The sequence below is a fragment of the Sorex araneus genome, chromosome 1, assembly GCF_027595985.1.
Source record: "Sorex araneus isolate mSorAra2 chromosome 1, mSorAra2.pri, whole genome shotgun sequence".
In the NCBI taxonomy this organism is placed as follows: domain Eukaryota; kingdom Metazoa; phylum Chordata; class Mammalia; order Eulipotyphla; family Soricidae; genus Sorex; species Sorex araneus.
In genome coordinates, this window is record NC_073302.1 from 266,650,859 (window position 1) to 266,678,028 (window position 27,170).

At 33.6% G+C, this 27,170-nt stretch overlaps 1 protein-coding gene across 3 annotated transcripts in view; it reads right to left on the minus strand.

Annotated features, from left to right (window-relative positions):
• Positions 1-27,170, minus strand: part of DACH1 (dachshund family transcription factor 1) — a 423,983-nt gene that overhangs the window by 218,504 nt on the left and 178,309 nt on the right. For all 3 annotated transcript variants that reach the window (XM_055122554.1, XM_055122548.1, XM_004604002.2), the window contains exon 2: positions 20,859-20,974. In XM_055122554.1, the coding sequence (XP_054978529.1) occupies positions 20,859-20,974 (116 nt within the window). The remainder of the gene's footprint in view (positions 1-20,858; positions 20,975-27,170) is intronic.

The window sequence follows — 27,170 nt, forward strand, 5'->3', positions numbered from 1 at the left end:
GCATTCAATCTTAAAATAACTAATAAACACTGTATCTCATAGACTTAAGTCTTATGAACTAATGAACTTAAAACACACTTAGATAATCAGTCTCAAAGAAAGGGTGATGGGTGTGGGGGATAATGATAAAAAACACCTGAACATAAAATAGATGTGTTCATTGACTCAAAATAAATTTTTTTTGTGTGGGGATTAGGCCATGGATGGTGGTGCTCAGAGTTTCCTTCTGGCTCTGTGTTTGGGGCCCAGTCCTGAATGTGCTCAAGGGACCATATGCAGTGCCAGGTTTCAAACTTGGATATGCAGCATGCAAGGCAAATGCCTTACTTCTTATACTCTTTGGGACAAAATAAACATTTCTATATCTTAAGTGAGTGATAGTAGAATATTATACCTATGATAGAAATCATTGATAGTCCCAAAGCTTTGAAAACATTATTTGGCAGTGATAATCATTAGTCCTATCAAATAATGTAATACGAAAAAGTACAGTTCTTATTTCCATTGCAATTCATGCACAATACATTTATTATAATAGAATCAAATGAATTTAGAATTTGGATAATAAAATTTAGCAGTACACAAGCAATATATATCAAATATACACAATTTACAGTTTTATTCTTCACCTTGTCAAAATATTACTTTCATATATTTTAGTTTGATTGTTTAAATGTCTTTTCATCACTACAATTCAAAAACCAAAATCTGTGTGATTTGGTAAATATGTATTTTTTGGGAAAACTAATTATTTTGGGAAAAAATTAATACTCATAAGAAAAGTATATTATTTCAATGCTAAGGTTTAAATATGTCACAATAAAACAAACATATACAAACTTCCTTGATTAATGAGCATGTTTTGACTTTTTAGATACTTTTTTTAAATTCCAAGAATATGCCTTTATTAGACTCTTCGTCTTTCTTAAAAAATGTCTGAATATTAGTGCAAAATATTAATTAGGTTGTGAAAAATCTAGGCAATGTTTATTAACATATTTTGACATAGTTTTAACTACAGTATGAGATTCTAAGCATTATAAAAGTCAGTATCCCTGTAATAAAATGAGAAATAAATCTTGCATCTAAACATTTTTCCCAGGTGTAATTCAGCTTTTATTCACATGTAGAAATCACAAGTGGGTTCTCAAATAAAGATGGTCCAGAAGAGTGTAAAATCAGGTCAGAGCAGAAGCTAGATTTAGTATTATGTAGAAGAGGGCCTAATAAAGTTTAGGATGTGTGGTTGAAATTTTGAACTGGCTGAAAATCTTCAAACAGAATGCTGCATTCTGTTTTGTAACAATCAGATGAGATACCGTTCCTGGAGATCAATAAGGAGAATCATGTTACTGGTAATATTTTGTAAGAGAAAATTAATTTGTATGATTCAAACCCAAAGGAAGGAGGAGGGAAGGGAGGAAGGAGAGGAGAGAAGGAGAAAAGAAGGGAGGGAAGAAGAATCTGTACTATCTCCTTTTCAAAAGTAGGATGCAGTGTTATTAATCAAGTTTTTTGATTCTTACTCTATGGGGCAGCTCAGAAACTTACAAGCAGATATTGTTTCATTAAAGCAATTTCAGCACTCTAATAGAAGGTTATGTTTGCAGTGGAAAGTTACTTGAATTTCACGCTATAGAGCTGTTAGTGGTAAGTAATTATATAACTGTATTTTCAATGATGGAGTCCCATTGCTATACTTGCTTCTCTCTCAGTGGAAAATATAGTGTGAAGCAAAGAGTGGCTAAGGGATTCAAAAGGAGGAAAACACATACCATAAAATATAATTAAAAATTGTGGAGGCTGCATATGACAAGAATAACCATAAAAAACAGATACAAACCAGCTGGCTGTTAACAACTTCTGAGTTATAAAAATCTTAAACCTGCTCTAAAGCACTCAATTCGATTTACATAACCACAGAGCTGACATTCCTTTTAGGCTCCTCTGTTGGGGATTATTTTGACATGTTTTAAAGCAACATAAAATGCAACTGTGAAAGGAAGACATGTATCATCTTACAGTGGAATTCATTCCTGCCTTATGACTGGACATTCAGACTTTAATCTGAACCTCTTTCCTTCAACTGGAAAATATGTTTAATGACACTAGCTGCCTGATTTTACAGTATTATTCTTGAGATGCTAATATTTCCATTAATTTCCAATACTAGTGTCACTGCTGATTTATTTGTGCTGTATATTGAATTTATGCAATTTCAGCGCTGTGGTACACATACAAGAACCAATAATCCATGGTCTGTAAGAAGGGAATAATATCTTGGTCAACCATGACTGAAACAACTATAATTTCTTAGGAACCTAATGATGCAGACAGAATTCTACAAAACTAACAGAGTTCGCTGTAGGGAATTAAAAATAAACAAAATAAAATAAAATCAATTGTACATTGAGTGAAGTTTTGATGTATAAGTGCTGGCAGTCGACACTGCCCAAAGCACAAAATGAGCTTCGTCATTTGATAATTTGCTTGATTCACTGTGTTGTTCCAAGTATGGTACTTTATGTCTGACTTATAGTTATTTTCTAGTCACCTGCTTAATGTTAGAAGGGTTATAATTATATACAAAAATAGTGACCTTACATTATGCCCATATTTCAGATCTGGCTTATGAAATATAAATATTCCATTTTAGTTTTAAGTACTTGACAGTGTTTAGTAACAATTTACCCCAGAGCAGTAATAAACTGTCACTGTCACTGTCATCCCATTGCTCATCGATTTGCTTGAGCGGGCACCAGTAACGTCTCCATCTTGAGACTTATTGTTACTGTTTTTAACATATTGAATATGTCATGGGAGCTAGCTAGGCTCTGCCATGCAGGCGAGATACTCTCGGTAGCTTGCCAGGCTCTCTGAGAGGGGCGGAGGAATCAAACCTGGGTCGGCCATGTGCAAGGCAAACGATCTACCCACTGTGCTACTGCTCCAGCCAATAAACTAGAAACCCATTCTATTTTCATGAGGAATAGGGTAAACAAACATAGTTGAGACATGCAACAAAAATGGTCCCTTAAAAGAATACAGTGGAAGAAGTAGAAGCACATAGTTCTGGATTCAAATTCTCTCTCCTTTTTTCCTAGCTGTTCTTATCTTGAGTGGCAAAAACTGGTTCTATTTTCCCATTAGTGAGCCGAGATATAATTGTGTATAAAAAAAAGTTCTTGGGAGACATTATAATGTACGAGTGCTTTTAAAACTGTCAGAACTTGGGGGCTACAGTGATAGCACAGCAGGTAAGGCATTAGCCAAGCACCGCCAAGAGTAATTCCTGAGTGTAGAGCCAGGAGTATCCCCTGAGCATCGCTGGGTGTGACCCCAAAAAGCAAAAAAATAAACAAATAAGTGAAAGTCAGAGCTTTTTGGAACTGTTTAAAATAACCTTTTATTAATGCATAAGGTTAAGTTTATTTAATTTAAAATTTATTTATTACTCAGAGATATGTTTTATGTTTTTATTGCTTGAAGCAGTCAAAAATAATTTAAATGCTAGAAAAAAATGAATATATATTTAAACCCTGCTGTGGAATGTCACATTCATTCCTGCACAAACTGAATGATTAACAAGTATTGCTCAAATAGGCATCATGTATAAAATTATCCAAATCAAAACATCTAATATGTTTTAATCAGATATGTGCATTTTATATTTCAAATATCTAAATAAACAAATATATTGTGTCCTTACATTATTAAAATATATATTTGTGCTACTGAGTAGATATGTTTGGAAAATGAACTATCAAATGAAAAAATTTAGGGGAGAGAGAGAGAGAGAGAGAGAGAGAGAGTACAGTTCAGAGGGCATTTGAATCAAATAAACAAGAATCCAGGTTTAATCACAGAACCACTTATGGTCCTCAGAGTGCACCAGAAGTGATCCCTGAGCATAGGAATATAACTTGGGTGCCACTAATTGTGGTCCCCAAACCCAAAAACAAAATAAAAGAAAGAATTTAGGTAGGATGATATCTTGAAATTAAATGTACTTTATTCATTAGCACATTGAATCTTAGAAAGTAATCAAAATAGTAGTATTGGTCTTAAAAAATAATAACAATAGAATAATAAACTTGTAAGTTATCTTAAATGAAAAAAAATTTCTTTACAACACACAGGAGAAAATATTCAAGATGTTTACAATGAGGTATCAAAGCAACGTAGGTTCACAGTTTCCCAGTTAGCTAATATTTAGAACTTTCTCTGTTCACTGTGTACTCTTCTTTCCCAAACAGCATTTTTCCAGCCCTACCTTGCAGAACAATGATTAATTAATCTATATCCTTTGTAAAATATCCAGACACAATAATCATGCCTTCCCCCCACCCATATCTTCTCTAAATATCCTCATTTCCTTCATCCTTTCTAATAAAATAACTTCCAGTACTGATTACCCAATTGGGACAAACTGTTTTCTATCATGACCTCTTAAGACAAAACAACCATAAAAGGACAAAATGTTGTTGATATGGTCTAACAAGCAAGACTGCTGCCAAAACTGTACAATATGTAGAGCTCATTAGCACCCACATAATTAATCAAATATAAATGAGCTTGAGTGAGTCACCATACTGGCAATACTACAATTTACAGATGTAAAAATTGTACTTAGGTTAAAAATATCATATTCTATTGTTAAAATGACCACAGTTAAATGAATTGGTAAATACATATTTTTAAGAAATTATGACTCAATACAATAAACATAAATGGAGCAATGTTGCCTATAAAACTGTTGCAGAATGATTGAGTAAACAGGCTTACAGCCATCTTAAAGGTCTTGAACTCATTTTAAAAACAAAAGGCAGTGCCAAAATTTACTCATCTGTAAAATGGGAACCAGTATAACTACTCAAAGAGACGGCATGCAGCTTAAATGAGTTAAAATATATGTTCTATGACTTTGTAAATAAAATTTAATATAGCCCAATCAATGATAACAATGCTTATAATCAAATCCTTGTCAAATTACATATTCATTAGTCAGCCTATAAATTTCCTAAGCATCTTCAATCACATCATTCTAAAATAATCAATGTAAAACTGAATCTCTGTTCACAAAAACTGCTATCAATATATATTTTGACATAAATGTGTTTAACAAATAGATGCGTGCTAAACCACACCCATTTCAAGCCAGCTATTAAATGCAGCTTCCATTTCTACCATTTTAAAAATGATCATCTCTTTGCTTTGTGTTCCTCTTCTGAAAACTCATATTACTTTTGTATGGCTCTCCTGATAATTTGTGCCATGTATCATCAATTAAATTTTATCTATTAAGTGGTGATGTTAATCATCTCTTATATTAAATAGATCACTGTTACTGTCACTATCACCCTGTTACTCATCTATTTGCTCGAGAGGGCACCAGTAATGTCTCCATTGTGAGACTTGTTGTTACTGGTTTTGGCATATAGAATACACCACGGGTAGCTTGCCAGGCTCTGCCGTGGGGGGTAGATACTCTCGGTACCTTGCCAGGCTCTCTGAGAGGGGGCGATGAATTAAACCCAGGTCGGTTGCATGCAAGGCAAATGCCCTACCTGCTATGCTATCACTTCAGCCCATATTAAATATATATGCATATATATTTCAAGTGGTCAGATTAATCAGAACTCATAGTTCCTAAGTGAAAGATCAGTTTTGCAGAATTTCAACAATAAGATATGCTAGACCTTTAGAGTGAAAGTAGAGAAGAAACCAAGATTCTAGAGGCGTCAATTAGTCAAACATTTAAATTCAATATATGGTCATTTGTTAATACTTGATAAAGTTTTCTAAAATAACACAATCATGCAAATTTCCAATTTTATCAATACACAAAATTTCTCAATTCTAAAAGAGGTTTAATCAAACCATTTTTTGGCAACTGTATGCTGAGATTTGATTCTCAGATGTAAAATAGTTTGCAAATACCAAAAGCTATTGTTAAAAGTTGCCTGTGTGAAGCAGATTGGTGAAAACACGTCAAAAAAAATCATGATCAAACCTGGCACTTTTGTTGACAGACTTTGTAGTAAGGTCGAAGGTGTAATTAGGCCAGAAAATTACTTTCTCACTACTAGAATTGTTCCCTTCAGCTCTTGAGTTATCAGTCCAGAAAATTTCATTAAACACTAAATTCACTTTAAGACAACTGTCAAAATTAAGCAGAGGTGAGTCAAGCCAAGGTCTTAATATTCAAATCTTCTATTTGAATTTTGAGATTCATTGAAAAATTTAAAAAGTACTCTAAGTTAATTTTCCTATTGTGACTAAAGTTCTGTGACTTTCAGAAAGAACTATTTTTCACCTTTAGTAATGAGGATAAAGCTGAATAACAAAACTAAGGTAAAATTTAAAATACTTAATAGCACAAATTTTTAAAAAGATTTATATTCCTTGTTCACTGAGATCTTAATAAAAATGGTAAAAATCCAATTGCTCATAATTACAGTAGATACATAGCAAAGAGGGAGACAAATGTTAAATCTGGATTCTGAAGTTTAATAATGATATTTTCAAAATACTAAAATAGAAATATGAATTCACACTATTTTGTTTTAAGTAATTATTATTGTAGGATACTTGAAAATGTCTGGCTCACCACATCTTGTATAGTAATAAGATCTAGCATATTCTAGTCTGTAGTAATAGATGAGCAAGTAGAGTAAGGTATAATTTGAAGGAAGATACACATCATGTAGTATATTAAATTACCAAAAAGATTTTTACATGTTTACAAAATAATATCATGACAATTTAAGAAGAAACCATTTGAATAGACCTTTAACTGTTTCACCAATTATATCCAACTGTTTTATGTTTGATAAAGCACAAGGCCAAGTATTTCTGCAATTTCTGGAGCCAAAAATCTCAAACCAAATGCCATTTGGCTGGCAACTGTTACACTGCTTCAACCATATAACATAGAAATCTCACACAAAAAAACTAATCACATAGAAATTTACCACTTTAAGAAGAGGTAAATTACAACCCATAGTGTGAACATTAATAAAATTAAAGAAACGTTTTTCAATTATTTAGAGTAAAATAGAGTGATTAGCACTTGCAAGCAACACTATACTGCTATCAACTTTTTACAATGTTGAAAAATAAGTCTAAAATATTAAACACTTGTCAACCAACATTACATAATTTAGCAAGCAACATACAGTTGAAAAAATGGCTATGTAGACTTCCCACAGCTACTTAATCAAGTGTCAATTTTAAGTCACAAAATCAAATGTGTGAGTACTAAAGAATTAAGCTTTATCATCAATTTTGAAATAAAATTTCTATCTGTTCTCATTCTATCAATTTTCTGCTTCTATAAATCTCTAAATTATGACAATAAACACTGTAACTCTCTAAACATAATGTTTTTTATATACAACTCAGATTCCAACTAGTAAAGACTAGTGTACCTACAAGAATTTGATATTTTTACCAAACATGTGAAAATTAAGATGAAACTTTCTGATGAAAATCTGAATTACTCTGTAAAACCTAATGCTATTCTTAGCCTAAGAAATTGAATTTATTAATTCATGATGTTTCAGTTTGACTCAAAATATATATTACATCTAAAGTAGTTAATGCATTGCTTAGAAAGGATAGTAGAGTGAAAACAGAGGTCAAAATATTCATTCCTGAGTTGATGCTACAAGTAAGCTCTTCTATTAAAATTAGTATTTTTTTTAACGTTTTGGGTCACACTCAGCGATGCATAGGGGTTACTCCTGGCTTTGCATTCAGTAATTACTCCTGGCAGTGCTCAGGGGACCAGATAGGATGCAGGAATCAAACCTGGGTCAGCTGTGTGCAAGGCAAATGCCCTACCCACTGTGCTATCGTTCTAGCCTCTCAAATTAGCAAGATTTTAAAATTATTTATGCCTTAGTTTATTTGTATATAATGAGAAACACATAACTTATTCACTACAGTTTGACATGAAAAATAAATTGTATCTTCAGCTATTATCAAATTTCCTACCTGTAATAGTTACTCAATAATTTATTGTAACTCATCCCTTACTTTAACTAATTAATTATATTGATTGATTAAACCTTTTTTAATTTAACAATGTGTGAGTCAGATACTATGAAAGCAACTGAAGATAAAGTGATAAAAATGGATTGAGATATTGATTCTTTACATAAATTTGCCTGCAATTTTTTAGGAAAAATAAATGTATCTGACAATACTGGAAGACTGAAATAGAGAAGAAGCTCTGGGTGAATAAAATAAAGTTAAGGTTTTGAAGCAAAAACAAATATTTCACTTGGAAAAATAATTACTTTGTGTTTTTACATCCACAGTACAATATAGACATGATTTTCTAAACCACATGCTGAAGATTATGATTATGAATAGGCTTTTTTTTTTTGCTTTTGGGTCACACCCGGCGATGCACAGGGGTTACTCCTGGTTCTACACTCATGAATTACTCCTGGCGGTGCTCAGGGGACCATATGGGACGCTGGGATTCGTACCCGGGTCGGCCGCGTGCAAGGCAAACGCCCTACCCGCTGTGCTATCGCTCCAGCCCATGAATAAGCTTTTAAAAAAATTCTCTAAAAAAGATAAACTCTCTTTGAATAGTCAGTTTTCAAATGTATTCCCTAATAAATGCATATTTTGAAAGAAATATATATTGTTTTAGAAGAATTCATGAATCTTTTGAAAATATAATCACCATGAATGAATAAATCACATCAAAAGTTCCAAAATACTGGAGAACCACATAAACTAATATGTCATTTAACAAAAAAACCTAAAGAGTAAGTAAAGCATAAAGTAGGTCATAATAGTAAATTTTCAATACAGAATTTTTTTCATATAAAAAAAGAAATATTTTCTTTTGAAAGAATATTCCTTGACCACAACTCAAAGTATTTTCAATAATTTTAGATAAGAAAATTAAGAAGATATCAGCAGCACAGTCTATTCTGTATATAGCTTAGGTCTTACTTTTTAAATTTCTGATTTTTATAGATGAAAGAAACATGAATAGAAAATGACTGTCCATGTCATATGTGTTTAATTATAATACTGAAATTTAAGACATTAATTCCCAGGAACCCCAGGAACAATAGATTTCCTTGAATGTAGTCCAAGAACAACAGTAGTCTAGCAAAATTAATCTGGATGGACATTTGACACGTTCAAAGGTAAATGAAGATTACTGTTGAGAATGCAGGGAACTGCACTAAAAGAGATGATCATGTTTATAATAAATTTGAATAATATCAAAAAATTTACTTGCTACTTTCAGTAAAATAGCAATCCTGATATTTTGCAGATGAGCATATTTCTAAAATATCTATGGTCCTATGATACTCTTTATGTTTGATACATATAGTATTTTATTATAGATGATTGATGTGAAGCTCACTGTAATTTCAAAAATTCATAGAATATTATTATGTCATGAAATCCATGCCGAGAAAGCAATTGCTGTTATAAATCAAAAAGACAACTCATATGGACAGGTCATATGGTAAAGGGTTCTCATTGGAATGGTATCCTTTAAATGTAATGTATTTAATAAGTAACTTCCAGGTTAGCTGTAATAGGATGAACATGATGCTTCAATAACTTCCAAATACTATAATATTGAAATGTTAAGAGATCAATTTTTGAAATTAAGAGATACTTGCATTTTTATTCACTTTCATTGTAAAATAAAAGGTAATACAAAGGGCCTCAAATGCTCTAGTATATAAAAGATATTCAGAGCAAGTATTGAAAACCATGAGACTTACATTTCACATTTAGAAAATAGTATGAAACTAGATGTTCCCGTAGTGAAATGAATATTTTGAACATCTGAGTTTAAGAGAGTAATGATTTACTAGAGGGACTAACTTTAATGTTGAATATTAAATCATCACTAAATGATGTAGTATCACATTTGTAAGTATGACCTAAAAATTGACACTCATCATTCCATAGCCCTTTGGAGGAGGTAAGTTTAACATTCCTTTTAATACTTAAATACTTAATTTAATGATTTAGTATTAAATTCAATACTTTAGTATTTGAGTAATAAATTTAAGTAAATAAATTGCTTTTAAGTAATAAGTAATTTTTAAATTAAGTAATAATTTAATAATTTAGTATTGAACACTAAAGTATTTAATACTTAAATACTCAACACTGTGTTCTTAAATATCTCTTCATGGTACAATAGGAAACAAATAACACAGCAGGTAGGGCATTTGCCTTGGACAGGTGTGTGCAAGCACTTGCAGCCAACCTGGGTTTGATTCCTTTGTCCCTCTTGGAGAGCCCGGCAAGCTACCAAAAGCATCCCGCCCATACAGCTGGCAAGCTACCCGTGGGGGATTCAATATGCCAAAAATAGTAACAAGTCTCACAATGGAGACATTACTGCTGCCCGCTTGAGCAAATCGATGAACAATGGGACAACAGTGCTACAGTGCTATAAAATATGTATTTAAGAATATTTTCTCCACAATTGTTGCGTGTCCTCAATGAAAATTTATGGGGATATGTTTGAAGGATGAAGAAATGATAATAGAGAAAATATTTTAATGAAGATGACATTTCAGTGAATTAATTATAAATCAAAACATTTTAAATACCATGATAAAAAAAAAAGCTATCACTGGCAAAAGAGTTATTTCAGAAGGATATAATTTTGACATAAGTCAATACTGAGAAACCAGGGCATGAGTAAGTAAATGAGTTCAGAGGTTTGCTTTGCATTCAGTCCGTTCCCAATTTAATCCCGAAATCACATATGGTTCTGTATTGCCCTTGGGAGTCATCCCTGAGCACAGAGCTAGGGAAAAGCTCAGGACACCACCACCTGTGGCCCAAAACCCAAACGAACAAAAGAATACAAAACTACTTTTATAAAACGCAGGAAAGAGACTCAGGAAGGCTACATGGTAGAGCGCATGCTTTGCAATATGAGACGACAAGTGAAATCCCAGGATTAACTCACATGCATTGAGCTCAGATGGGAGATCTTGCTGTCTGACACCCCGCCACCACAATAGACTGTGTGATTTCCCGTGTCAGGTGTGTGCAAGCACTTCAAGAAAATCATGAGACTCCTTGCAAGTACTGCAACTAAAAAAAATGTATGAGCACTGTGGCCAGGAGTGCAACTACTGGCAAGAAAATGTGATTCTCACAAAGGAGCATCACAGTGTCCCCCAATGAACCTTCAGCCAGAACGAACATAATAACTGCCACCTCTCATAAATCCAAGTACAAACATCATAATTAGAATGTGTGACCTGGAGAAGCTTCACAATCAAGTGTGTAGAAACCACAATTGAAAGATCAAAGGTAAGAAAGGAAGGAAAAAACAAAGGAAATGATTACAACCATTGCCGATATGGGAAATGATGATATGGGAAAATAACCATCTTTCCCAAAATGAATATGCTCAAATAACAGATATTCTGGCTGGAAGAAGCAAGAAGAGACAAGAAAAGCATAATGTTAAACCGATTATCAGGTGGTATCTTATTGAATTTTGTGCAGAGCATAGTCTCATTTTAACTCATTTTTCCTTTACAGTTTTATGAAGTAGAACAATAGGGAGAACCTAGGTAGTTTGAACTATATTTGATGAAGTAGATATTTGAAAAGACAGCTTGATGTGGAAAACTAGCTGGTAAATTAGTAAAACAATGTGAATCTGAGAGCAGACTGAAAGCCATATATGGGAAATTTTGAGCAAGTCATTTGGCAGTTATCTTCTCTAGTGTTTTAGGTATCCATACTCACCTATTTTGTGATAAATGAGCAAGTGAGGGCAGACTGTGTTCCTCAAGGTCATATAGCAAGCAAGTGATGAAAAAGAAAATGAATGAAAGCCAGACATTTGATCTGCAAGTCAGGAGCCATGTCACAATATCATTTTGTTTGAAAATGCATACCCTTTAATTAGGAGCAAAGTCTCCAAAACAACTCATTGTATTCTAAAATCAGCAAAGGCAAAATGAATCCATAGCAATCTCCTCAATAAGAAATCTAAGCAACTTAAAATGCAAAATGAAACTTCAGATCTTTAAAAAAAATTTACCCTACTCTCTATACCTTAGGCATTCACATATGAACAAGGAAATATGATAAAAAATAGCTCATATTAGTTATTCTTTTCTTAATGAGGTTGAAAAGCGTTTGTGTGGGCTGGAAGAAAAGTGCAGTGGTTAGAGCGCTTGCCTTGCATGCAGTAGATCAAGGTTCAATCCCCGGAATTCCATAGAGTCCCCCAAATGCAACAGGAGTTATCCCTGAGCACAGAACCAGGACTATGCTATAAGAGGAATCAGCCATGGTACACGATTGCTTTTAAGTTTTTGTGTAGGCAAATTCAATGTATTGATTTGGGTAAAGTTTGATCACTTTAGAAACTGTGTGTTTTGATTATGTATAAGGGTGAAATTATTCCCCACAACAGCATACTAAGGAATACAAATATAATTGATTTAGAGCAATATCCAGTTTTAAGATCTACTACCATTTGCAGTATGAAAATTTCTGAAAGTAATAAAGTAATATAGACACTTTAAACTTTAATTATGGTATCAGTATGACATTTAATATCCATAAATTCATTTAACTCAAATATTTATAAAAAGAATTCATTTGCTTCAAGTCCTGAAAACTGAAAGTATTATTTTTTTGATAAATAAACCTTACTATTTGTTTCTAATAGCATTCTTTATAGTACATCTTTACATGATTTAAGTAACTTGCTAAACTAATATTCTCTAAGTTTGAGGTACACATTTTAAAAACTCATCTATTTTCTTTTTAAATCCAATGGAAATTGATGAAAGTTTAAAAAGGTGCTAAAACAATCAGTAACACCTGGATCGGATTGTTCTGCTACAAAAGTAATACTTTGTCTCGATTTGTCAGTTGCAGAATGATGCTATAAATTGTCACTGGACATCATAACAATTCAAGACAAAAACAATTTTGATAGGATGAAAGGATCCATTTTTACAAGGCAAGAAAATAAAGGATCAAAAGTTTGGCAGAGCTACTGCACATTTAAAAAGTGGTTGTGGTTGGGAGAGTTCTGTGACTTTCAGGAAATGACTCACATCGTAGTGGCTTTATTTTTTAAACTGAAAAGTCAAATGAAAGTAATTAAAGTTCAGGGTCTTATACACATCACATAAAGAGTTCATATCTTTCTACAATCACTTCTGAAGATGTTTACCAGTTAAAATAGAACTTTTTTACACTTAGTTTGAAAGTCCACAACTCTAAGTAACCTTTTATCTTTTATAGTATTCTCAACAACAATCATGTCCTCTTACCTATTAAATCTATAGCTATGGATTCTTCATGGAAGTTAAATGTGAAAAAATGCCAGAGAGAATAGAGAAGAAAGAGCTTTGGAAAATGTATTAAAACAAAAAAAGATTTGTGAGTTCAGTTGAACATAATCATAGTTTGACCCCAAGTAAATTACCCCATCATTATAAACAGAGCAACAAACAAGTCTGAAGCTTGCACCTCAAAAGTGATTTGAGGGGCTGGAGCAATAGTACATCAGGTAGGGCGTTTGCCTTGCACACGGCCAACCCGGGTTCGATTCCCAGTATCCCATATCCTGAGCACCGCCAGGAGTAACAGTGCAAAGCCAGGAGGTAACCCCTGTGCATTGCCGGGTGTGACCCGAAAAGCAGAAAAAAAAATGTAATTTGAGGTATGTCACAGTCTGGATACTCATGAGCTCTCCTGACTCTGTGATCAGGAGTGACCCTTCCCACTGTTTAGGAAACCAAATGTGGTGCATAGGATCAAACCAGGGTCACTTGCTTTGCAAAGCAAATACCTTCATCCCTGTACTATCTTTCTAAAAAACTATTTTAAAAAACTATCTCAAAAATTATGAAATAATATTGGAATACAAAATTCTGAATCATAGACACTCTTTAGCTAAAAAGATATTACTTTTCAAATTTGAAAGAATAATTAATTTTTTTTTGCATTTTGGGTCACACCCTGGATGCACAGGGGTTACTCCTGGCTTTGCACTCAGGAATTACTCCTGGTGGTGTTCAGGTGACCATATGGGATGCTGGGAATCGAACCTGGGTCAGCCGCATGCAAGGCAACACCCTACCCACTGGATTATCGCTCCAAGTCCTAAAATTATATTTTGCAAAAAGAACAATAGTATGATCTTCCTCATCCTTCCAATGGAAAAAATACTTTAGGGGCTGGAGCGATAGCACAGCGGGGAGGGCGTTTGCCTTGCACGCGGCCAACCCGGGTTCAAATCCCAGCATCCCATATGGTCCCCAGGAGTAATTCCTGAGTGCAGAGCCAGGAGTAACCCCTGTGCATCGCCAGGTGTGACCCAAAAAGCCAAAAAAAAATACTTTAAAGTGTATTCTTCACTTTCTACTAAGATAAAATTGATTTACATGACTATATGTTTTAAGGGACAATTTCACACATCTTCAAATTATATCACCGTATTTCCTTTAAATTTTCATTGTTAGGAGGGGAAATAGAATTTCTATCAGGGAAAAAAATTTAAATAAATTTTACTCCTTTAGCCAGGAATGTTGCTCAGAGTTAAGGCATATGCTTGCATGTATAATGACAAAGGTTTTATCCATAGAACAAACAAACAAGAAAGAAAGTTTTTTGCACTTTGTCTAATATAGTCTATAAAAATGAATTAAATCTGGGACCAAATAGTACAAGGGATAGGCATTTGCCTTGCATATCACTGACTCCATTTTGAACTCCAGCACTGCACATGGTACCCCCAAAACATCAGAGTAACCCTTCAGCACAGAATCAGGAATATCCTCTAAGAAAGTATGGCCCACTCTCACACCAAAAAATATTTTAACAGATCTAAAATGTAAAAATGGTTAGCAAATTTTCATGCTAGCAGTCTTTTTCAGCTCTCTGTGCATAAGAAAAGTTAATCTTTTTCAGTGATATATTGCATTCTTAGTTTTCCTAACAGCAAGGTTCCTTCCTATAAAAGTCAATTCAGACTCTCTATAATTACCAAATGCATCAGTTAGGTTCAGGTGTCAGAAGAGCTAGATTCTATTCTATCTTCTACTTTCAAATCATCCATAAACTTAAGACTTGAATTTGCCATCGATTCCAAATCTCTATCATCTAAGCTATTCTTATTAGTTTGACAATTTTCTTCTAAAAGTCATAGTGCTATGGCTTGGTATAATATCCCAGAGGCTGCATAAAATGCAAGGTACAGTAATATTGGTATGTGTGAACTTCTTTTTCCTTCCTATTAAGCCTGGGCTTATTTTAGTATATCCTAATGTTGGTTAATAAGATAATACAACTAAGAGAAATACTTCCTTGCTTTTTTTTTTTTTTGCAAAATAACTTCATTTCTGGTACTAAGGCACTTCTTAGAAGGGTCACAGATACTATAGGAACATAAAATCACTATGTATAAATATTATTATATTTATAATATTTATCAATTTATCTAAAATGTTTGATTCTACCATTTTCAATCAGTAATTATACTTCCTTAAAAAGGGAATTAAATTGTAAAGCTTAACTCCCCTAAAATGAGAAATAATATAAATAAAAAGCAAACTTGAACATGGTAAGGCAAAATGCTTAATTACAAACCTGGAACATGAGTACGGGGAAGAATTGAAGCATTATAGTAAGTGCCAGGGGGGGAAAAATTGCCAAGGACTCTGTGATGGCTATTCTATTTAAAAACGCTTTGAACAATTTTTGTTTTATAATATCTCTAGGAATATTCAAAATGTATCTCTGTCACTGTTGGTTGTTTCCCATGAATGTTTGTATCTCATACTCTTCTTTATTAGAAAATGAAAATGGGTAGTGATAGCAAATACTGGTATAAAAATTTTAGTAAGTCAAAAAAGAAAATGTCAGGAATGGAATGATAGTACAGTGGGTAGGGCGTTTGCCTTGCACGTGGCCAACCCGGGTTCAATTCCTAGCATCCATATGGTCCCCCAAGCACTGCCAGGAGTAATTCCTGAGTGCAAGAGCCAGGAGTAAACCCTATGCAAAAAAAAAAAAGAAAAGAAAAGAAAAAAAGAAAATGTCATGTAATGTATAAACCAAAGTATTAGAATATGGTCCAAAAAGTAGACAGCCTACAATACTATATCTAATCTATATACCACCAACAAAATAAGCAAAAGTTGATTTCTAAAATATAATTTGCTTTTCTTACTGCAAATAATTTTCTCTTCTGTCAAAGGAGGCATCACATTACTAAAAATGAAGGAAATAATACTTAGCAATTAGTCAATCAAGGCTATTAGTAACTTCATTACTGAAAATCTACTGAGAAGTAATATAAATAAATTATAAGTTTTAGCAGGGCACAGTTTAGTCATATGAGACTACTGAAGAAATCTAGAGGAGAGAAACAAATTAGGAAGTAAAAAATATAATTATTTTATAAAGAAGTACATAAGTCTAGTAGTCCAATAATACGCAGTTATTTAATTAAGCCCAAAATAACAAATCTTGGCTCTACAATCAAAGAAAAATAGTTCAAATGAGTCTCCACTTTAATAACAGGCTCAGAATATTGTTACTTGACTTGAGTTTGATTATAACCAATATATATGTACATATTTCCACATATGTGTTAGATTATTTCCATATCAAGCAACTGTAAATAATATAAAATTATAATGCTTAAAACCACATAATGCAAAATATGGTAATATGTCTATCCAAGAATTGCATATACTAAAGCATTCAGGGCCAGAAAGATAGTATAGTGGGTAAGGCACTTACTTTGCATTCACTGATCTATGCTTGTGCCATATATGTCCTCTAACAGAGGACCACAGAGCCAAGAATTTACCTTGAGAACAGCTGAACGTGGTCAAAAACAACAAAGACTAAAGAATTCTATCTTGCCTTTTCATCTTGTAAACATTGCTTCATTAAAGAATCAATGAGTCTATAATAAGTGCTTATATGTAATCATTACAACCTGCAGACAAAACATAATGCTCTCCACTTATTTTTGGCCCTAGATTGAATTTTAAAACCTAGGTGCAATAAAATTTTTGAAATCTGTATAACACCAATGTTTTAATTTGCAACTCTGAGGCATAATAGTTCACTCAGAAATCCTTTACTAAACATATATTAGCTATATTCATTGAACAAATTATTATGTTAAATATCTACTCAGAGCCAGGTAATATTCTACATAATAGTACAGCACAGTGAATCAAATTGAACATAGTCTCCCCACAACTATATGTGTAACTATATCTTCAACCCCAAGCTTGGATTTCTTACAAAATCCCACTGACTTGTTGGGAGTGGTAAGGTTGATAATGATAAATGTGAATGCTATTATATGGGAAGATTCTTTGAGAAAATGATTATGTTTTCAAATGTCATGGTGGAAATATGGTCATTATTGATCTGTTGGGACTAAAAACACAATCCTAAGTGTACTTACAGAAGAAGCAGATAAAGATATTTTATGATTATGATTATTTTACTGGTGTTTTACTTACCGGGCCTACTCCATAGATGCAGAAACATTAGGAGCCATGTGTAGTGCCTGAGATTAAATCTTTGCTAGCAGCATGCAAGGAAGTAATTCACTATACTATGTCTCTGTCATTTAAATGTTTTGCCCAAGAGCACGCACATGTGTGTGTGTGCGTGTGCGCATGCACACACACACACATACACACACAGCAGAAATTTAGAGAGACAACCACACACTGAGGAAGGTGAGTAGTTACCAAAAGTTCAAGGAGAAAAAGAATTAATATTGTGACCTGACAGCTTGATTTTCACCTCATGTTACTGCTTTTATACTCTTCCCAAAACTTTGAGAATAAATTTTCATTTATTTAAATCATCAAGTTTGAGGGGATTTGTTACAATATCAATAGGAAACTATAGGGTTCCCATTATAGGTTTTAAAACTAGATACATAGCTTTTCCTCATTCTGCAGAACACTGATGTCTCTTTTTCTCTTCTCACACCTCTCCAAGTAAACATCTTTAAATAAAAACTTATATTGGAAAAAATACTAGATAAGCTGCTTATCAAGCAACTGCAAATAATATTAGAATTCTAATATCAAGAATTCTAATTTCAAGACAGACTTCCTCAAAAGAAAATAATGTCACATTCCATTTTTTCAAGAAATACTAAGGAAAGATGCATTAAATATGTGTATGTTCAATTTTAACTACCTAGTGACTAATCATCACGAACAATCTTTACAATTAATGCATTAAAATTCATTTATATACAGACTACACAAATGTAAAAGGTCTAAATTGTTTATGTCAGACTCATTCTTTGCATAAGGCATTCAATATGTTGCTACATTTAACATATTAGACGATCAATTCACTAATGGCCTTTTACTTGTGCATTTTCATGTTGTCCTTAATTCTGCATTTCCCCAGGAGATCATATGCATTTGTTATAATAAACTTCTCAACATGCTGGGCATATTTCTATACCGTAAATTTTCTCCTTTGATTTGAAATTTTATATGCTTAAAATATTACATATGGTAAATATTATGTCAAAAAGAGGTAATTTGGATGTCGTGGTAAGCTAACTAATAGCAATAAGCAAAAAGAAATACAGAATATAAGCACTGAAAACATGGTTTTGAGTTATAAATCCTCATGTAAGTACATTGTTACAATATTTTTAGGTAAATATGCCTCAAGATTCATTTTGTATTAGTTTTGCACTGACCTAATATTTGTTTTCTAAAATGTTAAAATGATAAATTCTTCAGCCATAGTGTATATGTTCATATGTGTATACAATTGCCTTCTTTGTACAGAATGCAGATTATTTATGTGCCTACAAGGTCACAATGAGAGAGAAGATACCTCCAAAAAACTGAACTATAAAATATTCATTCATTGAATATGAAAGTATTTGAAAAGGATAGATATCTAATAACTTTTTTAATGCTAACTATACATATTGGATCTAACTGTGTTATTTCTTAATACGTATATTAAAATTGCTCTTCAAAATCAGTGTTATTTTTTTCTGCCCTAAAGATAATGAGGAAGTTGGCAAATGCACTATCCAAATTGCACTCCTGGCACAGAGGGGAATTTTTAGGATTTTTACATAACTCTTTTCTTAATTGTAAAGTGTACATGATTCTCAGAAAGTAGGATGTGATTGAAAGTCTGTTGCTAGGATAAATTTATTCTAAACTGGTACTTATTATCAAAAATGATTTATGACATGTACTCACTCCAAATAAATGTAGAGAACACTACAGGAGGTATCGTGTTGTAAGTCTCTACAAAGAGCCTTCTTTCTTTCATTAACTTCCACTTTGGGTTGTCATGGAAGCCAGTGACAACCATAAATTTTGGAAATTATCACCATCTGCCCACACCCCCTTCTAAGGTTACACAAAAGCCCAATCAGGCAGCCAAACTAAAAAACAAAAACTTGATAAGTGGGCTCAATACGTTTTATTTGACTATAGACGTTACTGGTGCCCGCTCAAGCAAATCAATGAGCAATGGGATGACAGTGATAGTCATATAGATACCTACTTATATAATAAGGGTAGGAAAATTATTTTAATATGAGAATTACCATTTTTTATGAGAATGCAGACACTTCTAGGAAATGTTATTTACTTTAATGTTAAACTATTAAATATAAAGAAAAAATAATTGATTTTTTAAATATTTGCCAAAACTAATAATCATTCCACAGAATCTATTTTGACAAGTTGAAAGATAAATTCATATCTTTTATGCTTTTCACATGTTAAAATAGAATACAAGGGAAACACAAGTGAATGTTCATAGAAATCTTTCATTTCAATCTTAGAAATAATTTAATAGTAATTATAATATTGAATTATAAAATTAATTATAATATCTGATCTGGGATTGTTTACCTTTCGCTTTTCCTTTTTTAAGTTTTATATGGTCGTTTTGCTTGTTTGAGAAACAGGCCTTCTAACTCTAACTTTAGACACTTTTTGATGGCGTTTTTTGTGTTACCAGGAATTGATCCTGGGACCTCACTACAGGCATGAAAGGTGCTCTAATGAGCTTCATACCTAGCTCACTAATACAAACTTGGTGTATTAAACTTAAGGTATATGAACTAAGTGTATTAACCCAAATAATAACCCATCACAACATTCCACCTCAGCTCTGCACTACTAATATGATCTAGAAAGTTAGAAAAAATTATATTGACTATATTGACACTCTTTCATTTCAACCTACATGGGATTTTTAGAGAATGAGAAAATCCTGGGCTGGAGCAATGCACAGCTGATAAGGCGCTTGCTTTGCATATGGCCAACCTGGGTTCGATTCCTCCGTCCCTCTCAGAGAGCCTGGCAAGCTACCTGTGGCATATTCTGTATGCCAAAAACAGTAACAAGTCTCATAATGGAGACGTTACTGGTGCCCGCTCAAGCAAATCGAAGAACAATGGGATGACAGTGACAGTGACAGAGAAAATCCCAGTTGGAAGGCCATTATCTATCCCACCTGATTGTCCTTGAGGAAGTCACTGATTTTCTCTATGGGTTGGTTCCTTAATTAGATCAATGAGGATAATGATTCATTGTTTGGTATTGCTGAGAGGAATATAAAAATAAACCCTGCTCTTCGCTTAATTAAATCTCCACTATTTTAAATAAATAAATGATAACCATCATGGCAGTCTTGAAGTCTGGTCAGTAGCATCTGAGTGTACACAGAACACAATTGATAAGTGTAAATATCCATGCAAACGTAAGTATGCATAAAATCGATGGCACTGGCTCCTTTTTCATATTTTCAGAATAAATAAGTAGCATTCTTACCTGTTGGTGGGATTATCCCAGGAGACATGAGGCCAGGGACAGAATGTGGCATGATATGAGAGTTCTCTGGGGAGGTGACACTTTGAGTCCTCTTAGGAGGTCTTCCAGGTCTAGAACTGAAACAAATAAACAAAAAAAATTTTACAATTAAGCTGTTGTCTTACACATCATTTCAAAGTTGTTTCAAGTGGTAACATGGACTGTAAATAAATTTGTTTCAAGGACGGTTGCTTTTGCAGTTAGATGTAATAGACTTCCATCACTAATTAGATTACATGCTGAATTCATTTTCCTCATTGAAGATCAGCCACTCTTGATGCATAATTCATAGCCTGCACCTCGTTACCTGCTTCTTCATATTAATATCTATACACAGTTTGAATTGCCTCGTTTGCATATGCTAAAGTTCTGCATGCAGCCTTCAGCACGAAAATTATGCACTAACTTGTAATAATTATTACAGTCAGCCTGCTATTGATTTATGAGACTTTTAAAAACCAAATATGTGTAGTACTTGTAATGAATGATATTTTAAGGTTCTTCAGGAAATTAAAAGGCAATGGCTGCCTAAGGAAATGTTCTGCTTGTTTGATTTAATACTACAGTTAGCTGGGAGGTGGAATGAAAGAGTGATTCAGACCTATAGCACATTTTTCGATGATATGTTTTATTACTTCGCACTGCTAGCCTGATATCTAGATGATAAATGACAATACATATCTAATGTGTGAAAAGGTCTTGCAATTTCTTTATTTTTTGTCATTTAAAAGATAAGTCAAGTTATCAGTTAACCCTTATTCTATTTAAATGAACAGCACCAGTAAGTTGCTTTACTCTGAATATACTAAACAAACAAATGAAAGAAAAAATAGGAAAGGTTTAGGATTTTTTAGAACAACATTGCAAAATTCCCATTATAGTAGCTTAGATCTGCCTTTAGGACAAATAAAAATGTCAGTCTTTGTATTTTAGTGATACTTGCCTTTTACATTCCTAGTTCATAAGATTAATTGTTAAAATTATAAAATCAAAAGTAGGGGCAAAAACTCTCTCTAGCTCTATAGGAAAAACATGAAGAATAATCCTACAAATTTTGAAACAAACATATTTAACATTCTCACATTCTGTCTCTGTATCATGAATGTGCCTTTATAAAATACTTTCCCATCATTTATCTAGCCACTATGCACAACATATATCAAAACCTCCATTTAAATACTTCATAAGCTAGCATTTTCATGTTGGCTCAGCTGAGAGCCTTTGCCTGAACAGGAGAGTCTTACATATCACCTCTATTTAGTGTAAGTAACATGTATAATATATGTGGTCACTTAATTATTATTAATAATTGGTCATTAATAACTATTAAGCACTGACTTTTTTCAAAGCAAGCATTATGAGGGTTAATTTGGACACATGGGTTCATAGTCATTAGAAGCTTATCCTTTTGCCAAGGGAAGCAAATATGGAGTCTAAGTACTGGTAAAATCTTTAAAGGAAGGTTTGCAACCTGCTAAGATCTTAAAAATTAAGACTGGGTGACAATACAGACATCTTTAAATCGGAAGATAAAATTCCATAGTGGTAGAAGCAGCAGAAGAGAACTCTGAAATCTGAGTTAGTCATAGTCAAGAAGGATATGTAACAAAATTAGGAAAAAGCAAAAGAGTAGTGGAACATGAAACTGTATGAATGCTCCAACTAGTTTCAATGAAGGGAATCTACTCGTGTGAACAGAGGTGCAGAGACAGAAACTGAAATGGACACAATAGAAAGGAGGTGACACCACCTGAATCCAGAGGCTGGAAGCACTTCCATCAAGACAAGATCATATGTTGATCTTGTTAAATAATATGGAAAATATACTATATATTATCAGAAGTAGCCCTGGTAAATTTATTCAGAAAATTTCTCTTATGACACTTTTATTCACTGTATTACTTTACAGTGGCCACTCCTGGTGAAAATTGTCAATGATATTTAATCCAAAATTTGGTGCTGAGAAGATACTAGGACCACATCCATAGATGCTAGAAAAGAAGAGAGGGGATCATGGTAGGGATCTAACTCAAAGCCTCACACATACTAGTTATATGCTGTGACTCCTGAGTATCTCATCATAGCCCCTTTAGTTATCTCTTACTCTTAAGTAACATTTTCATTCTCAGCCGGTTGGTTCCTTAACTCATGTTATTTGTCAAAGATTGATCAACCGTCCTTTCTAAGTTCCCATTCTCCCTGAGTGATCTTTTCTATTGTCATCACTTATATGCTAAATATACATCTACAGCTTAAATGTTTCTCCTGGGATTCAAGCAGATTAATGCCTGTCTGCTGGAAATATTTGCTTGGACATACTTTAATAATCTAAGACTCAGCTTATCCAAGCGTGAACTCAGCATATTCCCCATTAAAACTTATCCTAGTTCAGCAAAATAGGACCTAATTGACTAAGCCCAAAATCTAGGACTCAGCTGTGTGTTTTCCTTCTCCTGTGTGCTTGATACTTTCCAATGAAGGCACCAATGATTTCTTTCTCTCTTCTCCATTTTTACTTCCATCTTTCAGATCAACTCCTCCTTTGTTACATAATCTACTATCAAGTACTTCCGATTATCTCCACAATTTACCGAAACTTGTCCCTACTTCAGTAGCTATTCTCTATAAGACACTATATTGATCTCTGAAGAGTTTTTATAAAACAAAAATTTGATGACGTTTCTTATATGCTTTTTCCTCGAGCAGGCACCAGTAATGTCTCCATTGTGAGACTTGTTGTTACTGTTTTTGGCATATCGAATATGCCATGGCTAGCTTGCCAGGCTCTTTGAGAGGAATCAAACGTGGATCAGCCGCGTGCAAAGCAAACATCCTACCCACTGTGTTATCATTCCAGTCCATCCCCAAATCATTACGGCACAATTTCTAAGTTTCCCTTTTTTTTTCAGATAAAGAGTATTATCTGAAAATAATTAGTCTAAAGAAAACTATGTTTCTCAAAGGAATGACCTACAAAGGACAGAACACATGAAAATGATGCCTACTTCTCAGTGTCCCAATAAGAAGTATACACAAATTTCATCATCTGTACAAAGGTAAATAAAGGTGTTTTTTTTTCAATTTTGAGGTAATACCCAGCGATGCTCAGGGGATACTCCTGGCTCTGCACTCAGGAATTATTCCTGGCAGTGCTTAGGGGACCATATGGGATGCCATAGGTGGAACCTGGGTCGGCCGCATGCAATGCAAACATCCTACCCACTGGCTGTACTATTGCACTGTCCCCCTAAAGGGGCTCTTTGAACCAAAGGGCAGCAGGTAGGACATTTGCCTTGCATGCAGTCAGCCAAGGTTGGATCCCTGACATCCACCACAGTCCTCTGATAACTGTCAGGAGTGCTGAGCCAGGAGCAATCTTATATGCTTAAAGAAATAAAATTATTCTTTCTTCTTGGAATGCACCATTAAGGTCCACCTTTTGTTGCTTGACCTTAGCCTACTATTCCAACCCCACCTTGATATTCCTCCATCATGGCTTACTGTTAGTCCTACATAATTTCTTGCCAGTATCCTGAACTATTTTGACCCTTAGTACACAAACTGCCTCTTTGCTACTTAAGCATTTCTCCAAGCAGCCCACTCCCATTTCACCTGGCTAAACTTTAATTGTCCTTATTACTAACCATCTCTAGTGAATGTTTCTTTTTGCATTACAATAACCCATGGTGAACCATTTCATTATAGGTCTTTCTGCACAGATGTAGGGATCTTCTTATTTTTTTATTCCCAAGATGGTTTGGCAGAAAATGTGAAAAATATTAATTTTGTTGATGATATAAAGGTCTGGTTTCACATTGTACAATCAAATATATCTTAAGTATGCTAAGTCCTTTCCTTCAAGTCACTCAAGTATCCCAGTCCATCTATTCCAAGTGATCTTCAAAATCCCAGGAAATACAAAGAAGAAAAGGTAACATCAAGTTAAGATTTCAAGTGTGGAAATAATGTCAGGTAGATACTAGAAGCCAGAGAAAGAAAACTGAGGCATTTTAAGATCTCAAACAAGGTGCCAGGAAAAAAAAATATGTGAAGGGTGGGGGAGCAGGGTACAGATAGAAAGGAAGTTAATGTTTGAAAGATCTAGGCCCTTCCTTTATTTTGTTTTGCTTCAAAGAAAATGAATCAGTTAAAGATTACTTGATTACTCAGGCCAAAGAGGCTGCCCTCATTTTCCTTTATCTGGAAGCAGAAGTCAGGCTACTAGGTGGGAACACTTCATTTCATACTGTGATTAGAATGGACACAGTGGATACCTAGTTCAACTCTCATACCTCCAGCACATTTTATCCAAGGCCAGGGCCTCCAATTTTACCAACAGAGATTTACTGCTTTTAGTTAGAAAGCATTAAAGAGCTTTAGAGTCTTCCTTTAAAATGCAAATACATTGTTATAGTGCTACTAGCTGGTGGTAATACCCTAGAGATACTAACACCCAACTGAGGATTACTTTACAAATTTGGAAGAGAATTGTAATGAGTTATCTATGCAAAGACTTAGTAAAAAGTTTGGGAAAAAAATCAAGCCACTTACTCTTGTACCTAAGAACAGACTACTGGGAACCTCTCCCAAGACTCTACAAGACATTGTGGATGAGGGTATGTTATAAGGTTGATTTATTATAGGACCTTCCTCTACTTATCCATCACCTACAATTTGGTCTTCTTAGTGATATTTTTAGACTATAACCATTATAGCAGTGTTTGTTATTAACAGCGACGAATAACACTCCAGAATATAATCTAGTTAAGAAATAAGTGAATTTTGAAATTATTTTCAACAGAGCTTAGGCTATGAAGAATGCGTATATACATGTATGTGTATGGTTAGAAGCAAGGGCTATATTGCCTTGATAGCTTTAAAAATTGGCTCTACTAATTTGCTACATATGTCTTTGATTAATTTACCTAACTCCTATGAACACCTCTAAGAAATTAGAGAAATATTTACTTAAAATAACTTTATTTTTTTTTTCATTAGGCAATGAAAAATATAAATAAATAAACTGAGTAGTCACCTAGCCTTACCCCAAGGATCAGAGCAATGAAATCTTCTACTTCCAATCAAAGCAGAAGAACTTGAGAAAAATATTAATTCTAAATAATGTGTGTGAAATTTTAAAAAGCAAGTGTTCGGCAACTGTTTTTGTTCATTTTGCATGTACATGAGCCACAGGATAGTGTTCAGAGCTTTTGGCCATCTGTAAATCCACAACTTAATATTCCACTTAGTTAGCAACACACCCAGACACACCCTCTATGGAGTTTGGGATTTTTTTTTTCTCCAACTGTTAAGAACAAACTTCTCTCATTAGTTTACGTCATTAAATTAGTCTCATGCTAATTTCTGTCTTTCTCCTAGAACTCTACAATGTTTACCTAAGTCTTCAGATTCCAAGATTGTGCTTATTCAGGGTGAAATAAAAACCTAATTTAACCAAAGAGAGTAATAGTGATATGAATTAATAAGAAGTCAAGAGCAGAGAACGACTATTAGGGATATATATAATGTTCCAAATAGGGTACATTACAATTTCCCAGTCTTCAACTTTTCTCACAGACACAATCACCTACTAATCTTTTCAGTTGTATTATTGTCTTTGAAATTAAGTTCAAAAGTCTTTCTAAGAGCTGGAACAGGGAAACGTGTGAAAGCCATTCAGGGATCATGATGATTATAAATTGGGAAATGGAAAAGTCGCCAAGCAGAAATTGCGCTTCCAAATCCAACTTGCTCAGAGAAAATAAAAAAACTAAGAAAAAAAAAACAGGTTTCTGTTCAATCATTCAATTAATTGCTCTTTATAAGAGAAAAGAGCTACTGTACAACAAGCAATAGGCTAGACATTAGGATTGCGAAAATAAACACACACTCCCTTCTTTGAGGAGGAGGATAAAATTAAATCGCCTGTGGGATAACCCTGCTGCAGAAAAATACGTGGCAGCAAGTGAGCATTGATTTTAGTCCTGGGACACAAACAAGCATTTAGGGGTAAAGCAGCATGTTCCATTAATCTACAAGAGTTCACTCGCCCTCTCTAATATATGTACCGAAGGAAAAGATCCAACTGTACATTTCTACCCTATTCATTTCCCTAGTAAACTGCTTTAACAAACACAAGTTAGTATATGTAAAAATTTAAAATATAAATTTATCTATCTACTCAAATATATAAAATCTTATCTCTGAAAAAATACAGTTGGCAAAATAGTATATATATATATACACACACATAATATACATTATAAGGAGTTA